Source organism: Phacochoerus africanus, chromosome 8, assembly GCF_016906955.1.
Source record: "Phacochoerus africanus isolate WHEZ1 chromosome 8, ROS_Pafr_v1, whole genome shotgun sequence".
In the NCBI taxonomy this organism is placed as follows: domain Eukaryota; kingdom Metazoa; phylum Chordata; class Mammalia; order Artiodactyla; family Suidae; genus Phacochoerus; species Phacochoerus africanus.
The window spans coordinates 39,760,574-39,773,443 of NC_062551.1; the positions used below are offsets into that span (position 1 = coordinate 39,760,574).

The window sequence follows — 12,870 nt, forward strand, 5'->3', positions numbered from 1 at the left end:
GAGGCCTGGCTATGCCAGCAGGACTCTTAAACTCAAATGTTTATTCCATGGGAGAAAATCTTTGTAGTCAATTGACTTACTACAGAGCTACTAAAACCAAAGAAAAAAGAAAAAAGAAAAATAGAAACACTAAGGGCATTACATTTGAATTAATTTTCATAATAAAAGCAATGATTAAAAGACATGGCATTTTATCAGAGTACTTTAAAACTAGCATTCTCTTAATTTATAACACTGTCTTCAGAGGTTTATCTTTTCCTTCCATTCTCTGGTTATCAGAAGTATAGTTTGACTATAATCAATTTAATTAGGAGAATGAGAGTTTTAATTTAAGTGTTGATTCATTACCAAATTATTTGTCATTTACAATATATTTACTGTATATGATTTAACCTATCTGATAACAAATAGATGTACAGAAACATATACATACAATATATAATTGTTGTTCTGTGTTCAGCTAAATATCTTACTGCAAACCCAGTGGTCATGTAGCTATTACCTAAGTCAAGAAAACAAACATTATAGCATCCTCAATCCCTCTCCTGCTTGCTTCGAAGAACCCTTCTTTCTCCTTTTCATAAGGCAACTACTATCCTAGTGTTTATGATATTAAATTCCTGCTCTTCTTTGTATATAATTTTATCACCTAAGCTGACACTGTCTCTTTCTGAATTTATATAAATAGAATTTACAGGAGTCCCCTTTGCGGCTCAGTGGTTAAGGAACCCGACCAGGATCCATGAGGATGTGGGTTCGATCCCTGGCCTCGCTCAGTGGGTTAAGGATCCTGCGTTGCTGTGGCTGTGGTGCAGGCTGGTGACCGCAGCTCCGATTCGACCCTTAGCCTGGGAACTTCCATATGTCGAGGGTGTGACCCTAAAAAAACAAACAAAAAAAAAACAACAACAAAGAATTGACACTAATTTTGTTGAACATTAAAAACATCAAATTAAAAAATATAACTTTCTCAAAAAAATGTGTATTCAACTGCAGGTACATAAGTGGGTAAAGTGGGGATGAGAGTGGTGGGGACTGTGGTGAGTGGGGGAACACAGGCCCTATCTAAAGGGGACAGCTCCATGCAGAGATGGGGGACTGGAACCTTCAAATCCTCTGGTTTAAGAGAAGCTGAAAACCCTGATATTTGTGTATAATCCCAAAGACGAAGTGTTGGCAATGCACGGTATAAATGTTTAAATACTTTTGTGGGGCCGTGGCTTCTGCTGGGTGAGGGTAACCACGGCTGGGAAGGCAGTGGAGGTGGGGATGCGGGGTGGGGGTGGGGGTGGACTCTCCGAGGCCACAGCTGGCTGCCTATCGCCTCCACCCCTCCTCCTCCTCTCGGAATCTCCTGGTTCTTTCCTCTCTTGCCTCATCCCTTTCCCTTGTGGGAACGTGCCCATTCCACTGGGCTGGGAAAGGCAGATCCCAGCGCAGGACCCCACCTCACAGTCTCTGTCCACACCACCCAGGAGAGCCAGCCCCCACTGCTCAGCTCAGACCCCCAGCACCGCCCCCCGGCCCTGGGCAGAGCAGGAGGTCCAGTGAGCCAGGCACGTGGAACCGGGTCAGCTCTTCCTCCAGCTGCTGTCTCTCACTTTGGTCCCCTGAGCCAGCCCCTCTGGGCAGACAATGCCCAGGTCTGCCCTATTTGGTAAGACAAACCCATCTGGGTGACAGACCATTGACTAAATGCAGAACTCAGTTCTCGGCACTGGAGAGAAAGGAACGAACGAGAGAAGCAGTCCAGCCCGTGCGGGCTCACAGCCGAGGTGGGGGAGATAGTCACCGGGAGCTATCATGTAAACAAGTGACTTCATCAGATGACCTAAGGTTGAGAGAAGAGCTTTCCAAAATAATAAAACGGGGTGAGGTAGGAGAGGGTGACGGGGTGGGTCAGGGAAGCCTCAGAGGAGGTGACAGTTTGAGTTGACCTTAAATGCCAACAATGCAGCCTGGGGAAGATCTGGAGACGAAAAGGAAGTGCAAAGGCACAAAGGTGAGAACAACCTTGGGGGTTTGAAGAACAGGAAGAAGCTAGTGTGAAATGAAGTGTTGAGGGGGATGGGGGGGGATATTACCCGCTGGTGACCGGGATATTGCCGTTCGGGAATGGGTAGGTGAGTCCATTGAATTCGCCTCTTCAGGATGTTTGAAAGTATCCACTATACAATTTTTTAAGCTATAGAACAGAGAAGGCTGCTCATTTTTAATATTATGATTATCAGTCTCTCGGGTGCCGAGAGAGGACTGTGTCAGCTAGCAGCAGGGAGGTTCGCCAGGGGCAGCAGAAGGCACAATAATAACACACCGCCTCCCGCCCCATTCTCCTGGCCCGCAGGCAGGCCCCGGTCGGGCGAGGACGCAGTCTCCCTCGGGGCGAGAACAGCCAGCCAGCGGAGTGTGGCGGCGGAAAGGGAAACTGGGGGGGCGGGGGCCTGAAAGTAGGGACTCAGCTCCCGGAGCGAACGAGGAGAACTCCCAGCGCAGGCCCGGGGCAAGCGCGCACCGCAAACCCACTCAAACTCCTGCCGTTCCGCCCGCGTACATTTCTCGGGAACTTGAGTTCCAAGAGTGGGCGCCCAGGCCCCGCCCCCGCTGCGAGCCAGGGCTCGGATTGGCGGAGCCGTATCGAGGGGCGTGTCGGGGAGAGTTGGAACGCAGTGGCTTGGGCGGCGGAGTTTGGCCCCCGCCGACCAGCGGAACGCGGTGGCTGAGTGTGGTCTGGTCGGCTGGCTGCAGGCGGGGCGCGGGGCGCACGGGGCCCCGGCCGAGGAGGTAAGGGTCTCCGGCTGCGCTGTGTCGCGCGGAGCTGGAGGGCTGCCCTCCGGCGGATTTCAAGCTCCCCCGGCCGCCTCGTCGGGGCGGCCCCTGGGCCCGGGCGGGGCGGACGCGCAGTCAGGGCCATCTCGGTCAGACTCTCGCCCTGAAGTAGAGGCGCCTAGCTGGTGGGGCTGGAGACGGGGTGGGGACTGCTGGGGCTCCAGGGAGAGCGGGGTGAATACGGGTAACGGGTCTCGGGAGTCGAGGCAGGGTCATCTCAGGATGCGCAACATCAGTGCGGAAAACGTCTAGAGGGGCCCGTGGGCCTTGAGCCCTGGGGCTGCAGGGATCTCCGCTCTCACGGTCCGGAGACAGTTCGAGGATTCCTGACTCACGCCGTCGTCGGGGCCTCACCCCTTGGTCCCAGTCTGCGGAGTGAGAAGTGGGCTGGGACAACTGCCCCAGAGGAGCAGGGAGGAGAGGAAGAGCGGCAGCGCCTTCCTGGTGGCCCAGGTCCTCCCTGGCCTTTCGCACTTAGGAGCTGCCTGTCCCCTGAAGCCTTTGACTTTGTGACTTTGGGTGGGAATTGTCAAAGGAAACGAGGCAGGGCATAATCTCACATTTCGCAGAGGCTGTGACTGAGGCAGGCCCAGAGAGAGGTGGCAGTTCCTTCCCAGCCTGGAATCACCTGGAATCTCCTTCCCTTTCTCCCTGAACTCCTGAAGAGCTGTGCAGGGACAAGTGGTCATCAGCCCCTTTTGCAGGTGGAAAAATGGCCATTCTTAGTCACTCTGAAACTTGATCAGGGATATATTCCTTTGGAATTTGAACAGCCCTGTATCTCAACATCAGAGAGGGTCAGAAGCCAGGGAGGAGACAAGGATGATTGCTGGGGTCATTCTTGGCACATAATTTCCACTAAGTGCTGTCATGTTCCTGGGCTTGAAATTTCCACTGGGGTCTGTGCAAGGCGAGGGTTAACTCTGACTTCAGCCCATGTCTCCACAGACAACAGCCCTCAGGGCTGCCCAGAGGGGGAGTTGAGGCAGCCCAACTGAGCTAAGGGACCTGCCCAACCCAGCCCACCCCAAGGTAGGAAGGGGGCTGGGCAGCCCAGCCAGGCTAATGACCTGTCCAGGCCACCCCAAGGGGCCCTTGACCTGGGTTGGGAGGTCTGGGGGTGGGGTGTGGTTGGAGATCAGGCTTTTGAAGAGGGGGCCCTGCCCTCTGAATTGAGGATTTCTTATTCTGTCTTTGGGTAAGAGCAACCTTCAGCAGCTCATGGTTATCTTGGAGCTGGGACCTTGGGCAGGGACTTTGATGATGGAGGTGGCACCTTCCCCAATGGGGCTTTTATGAAGAATCGGTGAGCTAATACTTGTCATGCTGATGTGCTTGGTGCGCTGTAAGCTCTCAGCTTATTTGCCTTATTACTTTTCCTTGTGTGGAGGAGGGGCTTCCACGAAGCACAAGGCTGGACAAGGCTGCTCAATGGCCCCTTTGGAAGGAGGGACACTTGGACTGTGGCCCTTCCCTCAGTGCACCTGGGGGAAAACCCAGATCCTGATCTTGGCCTGTGGGCCTGTCAGACGGGTTCCTGCGGCATCTCTGATCATAACCTCTCACTGCTCACCCTTTCACAGTCAGGTCCTTGAGCTGTTTCCTTGGCTCAGGACACGCTTCCCTCAAGCCTTTGCATGGCTGGCACCTTCACATTCAGGCTGTGGTCCAGGGTCCCTTCCTCGCCAGGCCTTTCCTGAGCACCCCCCTCACCCCAGCCCTGCCCAGCGCAGCAGCCCTTTTCTTCAAGATGCTTGTGATCGGAAACCACCTCGTTGGTTTACTTTCTAGTCTGGCTCTTGCACCTGCAGGGTCTGGTCCCTAGCTCCCTGCTGTAACCCAGTGCCTAGCATAGTAGGACTGCGCCTGGCACGTGGTAGGACTTTCGTGACTATTTGGAAGGTGAAATCAGGCAGGTGTGGAAGCAGGGTGGGCCTGGGTGGGGCTGGAGGGAAGGAAGGGCCGATGATAAACCAGCCCTGCCCCCTACAGGAGAAGCCAAAGAGAGTCCAAAGGACCATCTCTTCGACTCTCTCTGTGACCTTGGCCTGGTACCTCCCTCTCTGATAAGCAGTGTCCCCAGCCATGACTCTAATGAAAGATGGACCTGGGTGCCCCTCCCAGCTTCTGCTATACGGGGTTCCCAGGTTGGGCCCCAGACATCCCCCTTAAATCCCAAAGGCGGAGTTCCCGTCGTGGCTCTGACTAGGAACCATGAGGTTGCGAGTTTGATCCCTGGCCTTGCTCAGTGGGTTAGGGATCCGGCGTTGCCATGAGCTGTGGTGTAGGTTGCAGATGCGGCTCGGATCCCCGCGTTGCTGTGGCTGTGGCGTAGGCCAGTGGCTACAGCTGCGATTGGACCCCTAGCCTGGGAACCTCCATATGCTGCGGGAGCGGCCCAAGAAATGACAAAAAGACCAAAAAAAAAAAAAAAAAGAAAAGAAAAAAAAGAATAAATCCCAAAGGCTGTGTCCAAGTGGAGGAGATGAGTTCCTTCGGAACACAGCTCCGTGCCAGGAGCATACCTAGAGTAGGTACCTTATGCATTTGACAGCATGTGGTGGTATAGATCAGGGGCCTACAGACTTTTTCTGTAAAGATCCAAATAGTAAGTAAATATTTTAGGTTTTGCAAGCCAGTCTCTGTCATGGGTGGCTGTGTTCCAATAAATTATAGTTAGAAAAGCTGGCAGTGGTTCAGACTTGGTATAGATTGGCCAGCCCTGGTGTAGATCACGTGTGACACCTCGACTGTCAGGCACAAAACCCTGGCCACCCAGTGGCACTCAGGGCACAGCTCACTTGCCCAGAGCACCTTCGACCCAGCTCAGGGGGTGGGGTCACTCGTGTTCAGGAAGGTCAGCCCAGGAGCCTGCCCCCCATCAGAGCCCTGCAAGAAAGAGCAGGTCTGTTTGCTTCCCTGCTCCTAGATGCTGGCCCTTCGGAAGTGTCCACTTTCTGTTAGCACCGGGGTATCACCTGGGGGCGGGGCACAGGCCGTCCTGAGGCAGGTGGCCCCGAGAGGAGTGGGCATGGGCTCAGCCTTCTCCCCTGTCCTAAGGGGAGGAGAGCAATGCTACTGTCATCTGCTGAGAACAATAAAGAGGATCCCCCATCTGCTGCAAGGGGTGGGAGATGGGGAGCCGGGGGCTGCTGCCCTGTTTGCCAAGAAAATCTCCAGCCATGTTAAACCAGGTGTGAAGTTCTGGTTGTGGCAGATGTGGGGGAGCCCCCAGGAGGATGCTGTCTGCCGGGCTGCTCACCCAACCTGGTACCCGCTGTAGGCCTACAGAGGAGGGGGCATGAGAACTTGCCCTGGTCAGCAGATGGGGTCAGCTCAGAGCCTAGACCGCTTTCATTGTCACCAGGTATCCCGCACCCTTCCCGGGCCCTGTTTTGCCATGAGCGGCTGAGCAGGATCTATAAGAGCCTGGTGGGGGCCCTATAAACCACACTGACTAGGGACAGAGCCCTGCAGGGCATCGGGGGACCCCCTACAAGGGAAAGGGAGGCAGGTTGTAGGCCCTTCCCTGCCCAAAGCTCCCTGCTCACCTGGGCTCTCCCCTTCCCTTCCCTCATGCCACCCACCTGAGTAGCATCTAGTCAGAGGTGGACCTGGGCAAGCCCACCTCCAGAGCTCACCCAGTACCACAGGGTGGGGGTGGGGGTGGGGGACACCTGCTCTTCTCTCCACACAAAGTCCATCTGTCTCAGCACCGAATGTTCGGCCTCAGTCTGTGGCTGCAAGATTGGGTTCTCATCTGGTTCTGTCGGGTGGCCGACCCACACGTGTGCTGGAGGGAACAAGTGGCATTCACACCTCAGGCATTCATCCTGGCATCTGCTGCTGTGCTGTGCCCAGCCAGGTGACCCACCACACCTCATATTCCCACTTGCCAGAATTGACTGGTATTGGGATTTTGATCACATTTGCTGCTTTTTTTTTTTTAAATGAAAGAAATAAAATATTGTAGATAAAAGTAAAGCCTTTGGAGTTGCCTTTGCAGCTCAGCAGTTAACAAACCTAACTAGGAGCCATGAGGTTGCAGGTTCAATCCCTGGCCTCGCTCAGTGGGTTAAGGATCTGGCATTGCCATGAGCTGTGTGGTAGGTCGCAGACACGGCTCAGATCTGGCGTTGCTGTGGCTCTGGCGTAGGCCGGCGGCTACAGTTCCGATTCCACCCCTAGCCTGGGAATCTCCATATGCCGAGCGGAAAGCGGCCCTAGAAAAGGCAAACAGACAAAAAACAAACAGAAACAAACGCAAACACAAAGAAAACCTGAAACACTGTACCCATTAAATAACAACTCCTTCTCCACCCTTCCCCTCCCCCACCCCCACCCCGCCCTGGTAACCACCTCGCTACTTTCTGTTTCTGTGAATTTGACTACCACAGATACAGACTCAGGCAGTATTTGGCGTTTTGTAACTGGCTTATTTCAGTTGGCCTAATGTCTCCAGGGTCCATCCGTGTTGCAGCATGTGACAGGCTTTTGTTCCTTTTTTAAGGCTGCATAATATTCCATCATAATTTGGTACCACATTTTGTTTATCCACTCATCCCGAAATGGACACTGGGGTTACTTCCACCTCTGGGCAGTTGTGAATAACGCTGCTGTGAACATGGGTGTTCAACTACCACTTGGAGATCCTGCTTTCAATTCCTTTGGATAGATACCCAGAAGTGGATTTGCTGGATCATATGGTGCTTCTATTTTTAATTTTCAGAGGGACTGCCATACTGTTTTCCATGGTGGCTGCACCAATGTACATTCCTACTAACAGTGCATGAGGGCAGTTCCTGTTGTGACTCAGCAGAAATGAATCTGACCAGCATCCATGAGGACGAAGGTTTGATCCCTGGCCTTGCTCAGTGGCTTAAGGATCTGGCATTGCCATGAGCTGTAGTGTAGTTCATAGATGGGGCTCAGATCCCATGTTGCTGTGGTTGTGGAGTAGGCCAGTGGCTAGAGCTCCAACTGGACCCCTAGCTTGGGAACCTCTATATGTCTCAGGTGCAGCCCTAAAAAGGAAGAAAAAAAGTACACATAAGTTCACATTTGGAGTTCCCGTCATGGCTCAGTGGTTAATGAACCCAACTAGCATCCATGAGGACGTGGGTTTAATCCTTGGACTTGCTCAGCTGGTTTCCGTGAGCTGTGGTGTAGGTCACAGACGCAGCTCGGATCCCAGCCAGTGGCTGCAGCTCCGATTCCACCCCTATATGCTGCGAACCTCCATATGCTGTGGCCCTAAAAAGACAACAAAACAAAACAGTGCATGAGGGTTCTAGCCTCACCACATCCCTGCAAAAACTTATTTCTTGGTTTTTGTGATAGCAGCCATCCTCATGGGCACAAGATTCCATCCTATACATTTTTATTCATGGATATGGTTCTTGAACACTTTTGTTTGTTTGTTTGTTTGTTTTGCCTTTTTTGTCTTTTTCTAGGGCTGCACCTGCAGCATATGGAGGTTCCCAGGCTAGGGGTCAAATCGGAGCTGTAGCCGCCAGCCTACCCCACAGCCACAGCAATGCCAGATCCCAGCTGCGTCTGCAACCTACACCACAGCTCACAGCAACACTGGATCCCCAACCCACTGAGCGAGGCCAGGGATTGAACCCGCAACCTCATGGTTCCTAGTTGGATTCGTTAACCACTGAGCCACGATAGGAACACTGGTTCTTGAACACTTTTAAAATGCTGTGTCTTTTCCGCATGTGTGGTGTCACACAGACTGCTCGGCAGGCTGCCTTTTCTGCTCGGCCATTGGTGTCTCTTGTGGCTCCCTGTTGACCCATGTGGACTGGGCGCAGTGGTTGGAACCGCCGACAGTAGCCTGTTGTGTGAGTGCACCTGGTGGTTCTGCCCTTTCCCCTCTGCCAGGCACCTCTGTTGTCACTGCCACAGGTCCTGAGGTCCCCTCCCTTGGTGCCTCTCCCTCCCCTGCTGCACTCGGAGCTCCTCCAACAGAGCCCTCATCCAGCCCATCCCAGGGCCCAGCACTCAGCCCAGGGGTCCTGGGGTGGCCTCTGGAATGTTGCCAGACTGTCCCCGGCAGGGACCGAGTAACCTATAGCCCGGGGCTGTCACTGATAATCAGCCAGGTTTGCAACATGCTGCCAAGATCAGCAGCCTAAAAATAGCAGTTCTTACATAAGATGATGTGGACAGCACTTCTCTGGAGGCCTTGTGGTCTGAAAGGAGCCAACTGGTACGTGACCTGGGGCCGAGCACCCCTGTTGTGTGAGGCATCCGGCCCCCACGCCGGCCCCGCCTTGGCTTCCCACAGGTGGCCTGACTTACAGAACTGCCGTGTGGTGACCCAGAAACACCACATGTGTGATCAGTCGGGCCGGAGGTGTGCTGTGCGCGCCTGTACACTTGTGTGCACGTGGTGGCGGTGGCAGTTGGTGTTGGCTCATCTGCTTCCTCTTCAGAGACAGGAGGGGGTGGCCCCTTCCTCCCACGGTGGGCCGGCCAGAGCTCTGGTTCATTCATTCACTAGCCACTCCTAAAGCCCCTCCTGTGTGCTCAGCACCTACTATGTGCTCGGTTCTAGGCACTGGGGGGGACACAGCAAGTGAACAAGAAAAGGCTCCTGCTCTAATGGAGCTTAGACCTGAGCAAGGGAAATAGAAAACATGCCAGCAAATGATGGCTAGACAAGAAATATCAGGTGCTTGATAAGTGCCATGAAGAAAAGCAAAAAAAAAAGGTAACATCTCGGAGATGAGGTCAGAAAATTTCTTAGGTAAAGACAGTGAGTATTTTAGGCTCCACGGCCATGTGGTCTCTATCACAGTCTCAGCTCTGTCACTGCAACAGAAAAGCAGCACAGACCATTGTTAAATGCTGTGGCCACGTTCCAATAAAACTTTGTTCATAAAACCAGGCTGTGAGCCAGATTTGACCCTCAGGCCGTGATTTGCCAGCAGCCCTGTCCTGGGTAGGGGGAAAGCTGCCTGAGCTGGTGTTGGCAGACAGCCTCTTTCTTTTTTTTTTTTTGTTTTTAAATTTTATTTTATATTGAACTAAGTTGATTGGCAGTGTTGTGTTAATTTCAGGTGTACAGCAAAGTGATTCGGTTATACATATATAACCATTCCTTCTCAGGTTCTTTTCTCATATAGGTTATTACAGAATATTGAGTAGAGTTCCCTGTGATATACAGCAGGTCCTTGTTGATCCAGAGAGACCCATTCTGAATGGGAGATGCTGTTACAGGCAAAATGTGGTGGCGCCTTGCTGTCAGTTCATGGGTGGAGCGGTGTGATGAGAAGTGGGAAGACTGGGGCTACGTGTGAGCGGTGCAAATGATGGCGCCTGCTCCAGGGTTGAATGTCGGGGGTACAGGGAAGAGGTTCAAGAGTCCTAGATTTGGGACTTCAACAACTAGGTGCATGGGGCTTCCTTTCTGGAAAAGAAGAGGCACTGGAGGGAAAAGCCACGTTTGTGTGGGGCATGTGGAGTTTGAGGACCCTCCTGGATCAACAGGCGAGCGATCACAGGGGCAGCTCAGTGGAGAAGCTGGGACTGAAGGCATGACCTGGGGAACTGGCAGTGTTTGGGTGATCTTCAAAACTATGAGTCGGGTGGGTCACAGGGCACAGCAGGCCCAGGTGAGAACTGGGGCTGCCACCCTGAGCACTTGGCAGAGGAGGAGAGCGGCCTCAGAGGAGGAGTTGAGGGCTTGGAGGAAGCCCTCAGCAATGGTACCTGTGATGGTGGTGGTGACCCCTGGGCCCACGGGCTGAGTGAGTGGTTGCAGGGTCTCTAACGCTTTGTCTTGGTTAACAGGGGACTCAATGACAGGTTGGGGTGGCAGACACCCTGCCACCCGGCGCTCGCCATCCCCCTGGGGCAGGCCCAAAGTGCTGGTAGTTAGTGCTCCTGGGAGCCCCTGATGAGAGTCCAGGCTCAGTATCCTTGCCCCTTGGGTGGATGCTGTTGAGGCGTGTTCTACTCTGTCTTCCAAGGCTCCCCAGCTCAGTGACACATCTACACCTGCCTTCCCATCCCTGGCTGGCTTTCACCACCTGCTCTTAACAGGACGGGGACATCCCTTTTTACCTCCTAGTAACTCCCTTGTCTAAGGATCAGCTTCTGGGCAGCGAGTTTCCTTGGTTGCGCCGCCGCCTGGGCCTGCTGGGTCACAGTGGGGTAATAAGTGGGCTGTTTGGTGGATGGGTTATGAGCTGGGGGGTGGCAGGTGGCCTTGACCTCTGGCTATGCCTGGGCAAGCTGACGCCTGCTCTGCTGCTCCTCCCACAGCCGAGTGCCGGAAGATGGTTGACTACCTGGCGAACACCGAGATCAACAGCCAGCGCATCGCAGCCGTTGAGAGCTGCTTCGGGGCATCAGGGCAGCCGCTGGCCCTGCCGGGCCGGGTGCTGCTGGGCGAGGGCGTGCTGACCAAGGAGTGCCGAAAGAAGGCCAAACCGCGCATCTTCTTCCTCTTCAACGACATCCTGGTGTACGGCAGCATCGTGCTCAACAAGCGCAAGTACCGCAGCCAGCACATCATTCCGCTGGAGGAGGTGACGCTGGAGCCGCTGCCCGAGACCTTGCAGGCCAAGAACCGCTGGATGATCAAGACGGCCAAGAAGTCCTTCGTGGTATCGGCCGCCTCGGCCACGGAGCGCCAGGAGTGGATCAGCCACATCGAGGAGTGCGTGCGGCGGCAGCTGCTGGCCACCGGGCTCCAGCCCAGCACGGAGCACGCGGCACCCTGGATCCCGGACAAGGCCACAGACATCTGCATGCGCTGCACGCAGACGCGCTTCTCGGCGCTCACGCGGCGCCACCACTGCCGCAAGTGCGGCTTCGTGGTCTGCGCCGAGTGCTCCCGCGAGCGCTTCCTCCTGCCGCGCCTCTCGCCCAAGCCCCTGCGCGTCTGCAGCCTCTGCTTCCGGGAGCTGGCCGCCCAGAAGCAGAAAGAGGAGGAGGAGGAAGAGGAGGAGGAGGAGCAGGGCCCCCGGGTCCCCGGGCAGCCGGCCTACCTGGCCGGGGCCGTCTGTGGAGCATCCAGTGGAGACGACGATGACTCAGATGAGGACAGGGAGGGCGGGGATGGCGACTGGCCCAGCCGCGTGGAGTTCTACGCCGGGGGTGTCTCCTGGTCATCCTTCCACAGCTGACCCCAGGTCTGCAGACCCGAGCGAGGCTTACCCCCCGCCCCCAGCATGCAAGAAGTTGCCACTGCCCAGGTCCCTAAGAGGGCAGAGTTCCCCAAGCTGCCCATCGCCTTGCAGGACCTTACCCTACAGGTGGTGGGCACAGTGGAAGTGGCTCCTTTTCTCTGAACACCCCCCACCATTTTCTCTGAACAGATGCCATTTTCAGCCCTATGAGCTTCAGCTCCAAATGACCCCTTGAATCTGATGACCCCTAACCCCCCCCCCCGGCCCCCCTACCTTTAAGGACAGAGAAGGAAGGACTGGAGTGAGGTCCCCTCTTCTCTAAGGCCTGGAACCACAGCCCCTGGCCCCGGGACCCTGCGGGGAAGACGGGGTCCTGAGAGGCCTTGAGGAAACCAGCGCCTGCCCACCTACCTTGCCAATGCACACCTGCTGGGCTGGCTGGGCCTTGTCAGGCCAGGCATGTGGGCTCACCCAGAGCGAGGCACGAGACCCTCATGCAGTGGTTGCCTGCCAGGCCCAGGCACTGCAGTTGAGCTCCCCAGGGTCCAGGGTGGCCTACCGAGGCCTCTGGCCCCGTGTCACCTCTCTCCAGGTGTCTGATGCCTTTCAGTCCTGCCCTTATCTCTCCCTGGGCTGAGGAAAGCAGTGTTTTCCATTAGGGCTCTTAATTGCAAGTGACAGAAACCCTATCCAGACTGACTTAATAATAAAAAGAAAGTTTATTGACGGATGTGGTTGAAACACCCAGGAGTGTTCTTGCTTCAGACACAGCTCTGTGACTGGGGACTCAAACCATGCTAGGTGGCAGATGTCAACAACTGTCCATCATGCGAGGCATTCTTGGGAATGCTGGCAGTTCCGGTGGGGTCAGGGGTTCACACCACATCATGGCTGGTTC

The 12,870-nt window shown here is 54.7% G+C and overlaps 1 protein-coding gene across 4 annotated transcripts; it reads left to right on the top strand.

Annotated features, from left to right (window-relative positions):
- Nucleotides 1-1,874: 1,874 nt before the first annotated feature.
- Nucleotides 1,875-12,717, top strand: PLEKHF1 (pleckstrin homology and FYVE domain containing 1). Of its 4 annotated transcripts, none has more exons than XM_047792154.1 (2): nt 1,875-2,002; nt 11,104-12,717. In XM_047792154.1, exon 2 carries the CDS (start codon nt 11,118-11,120, stop codon nt 11,967-11,969), a length of 852 nt encoding a protein of 283 aa, XP_047648110.1. In that variant the 5' UTR covers nt 1,875-2,002; nt 11,104-11,117; the 3' UTR covers nt 11,970-12,717. The 4 variants fall into 4 exon arrangements, with proteins under 4 accessions (XP_047648110.1, XP_047648109.1, XP_047648111.1 ...); XM_047792153.1 differs by lacking the exon at nt 1,875-2,002 and adding an exon at nt 2,504-2,781; XM_047792155.1 differs by lacking the exon at nt 1,875-2,002 and adding an exon at nt 2,829-2,951.
- The last annotated feature ends 153 nt before the right edge of the window (nt 12,718-12,870 follow it).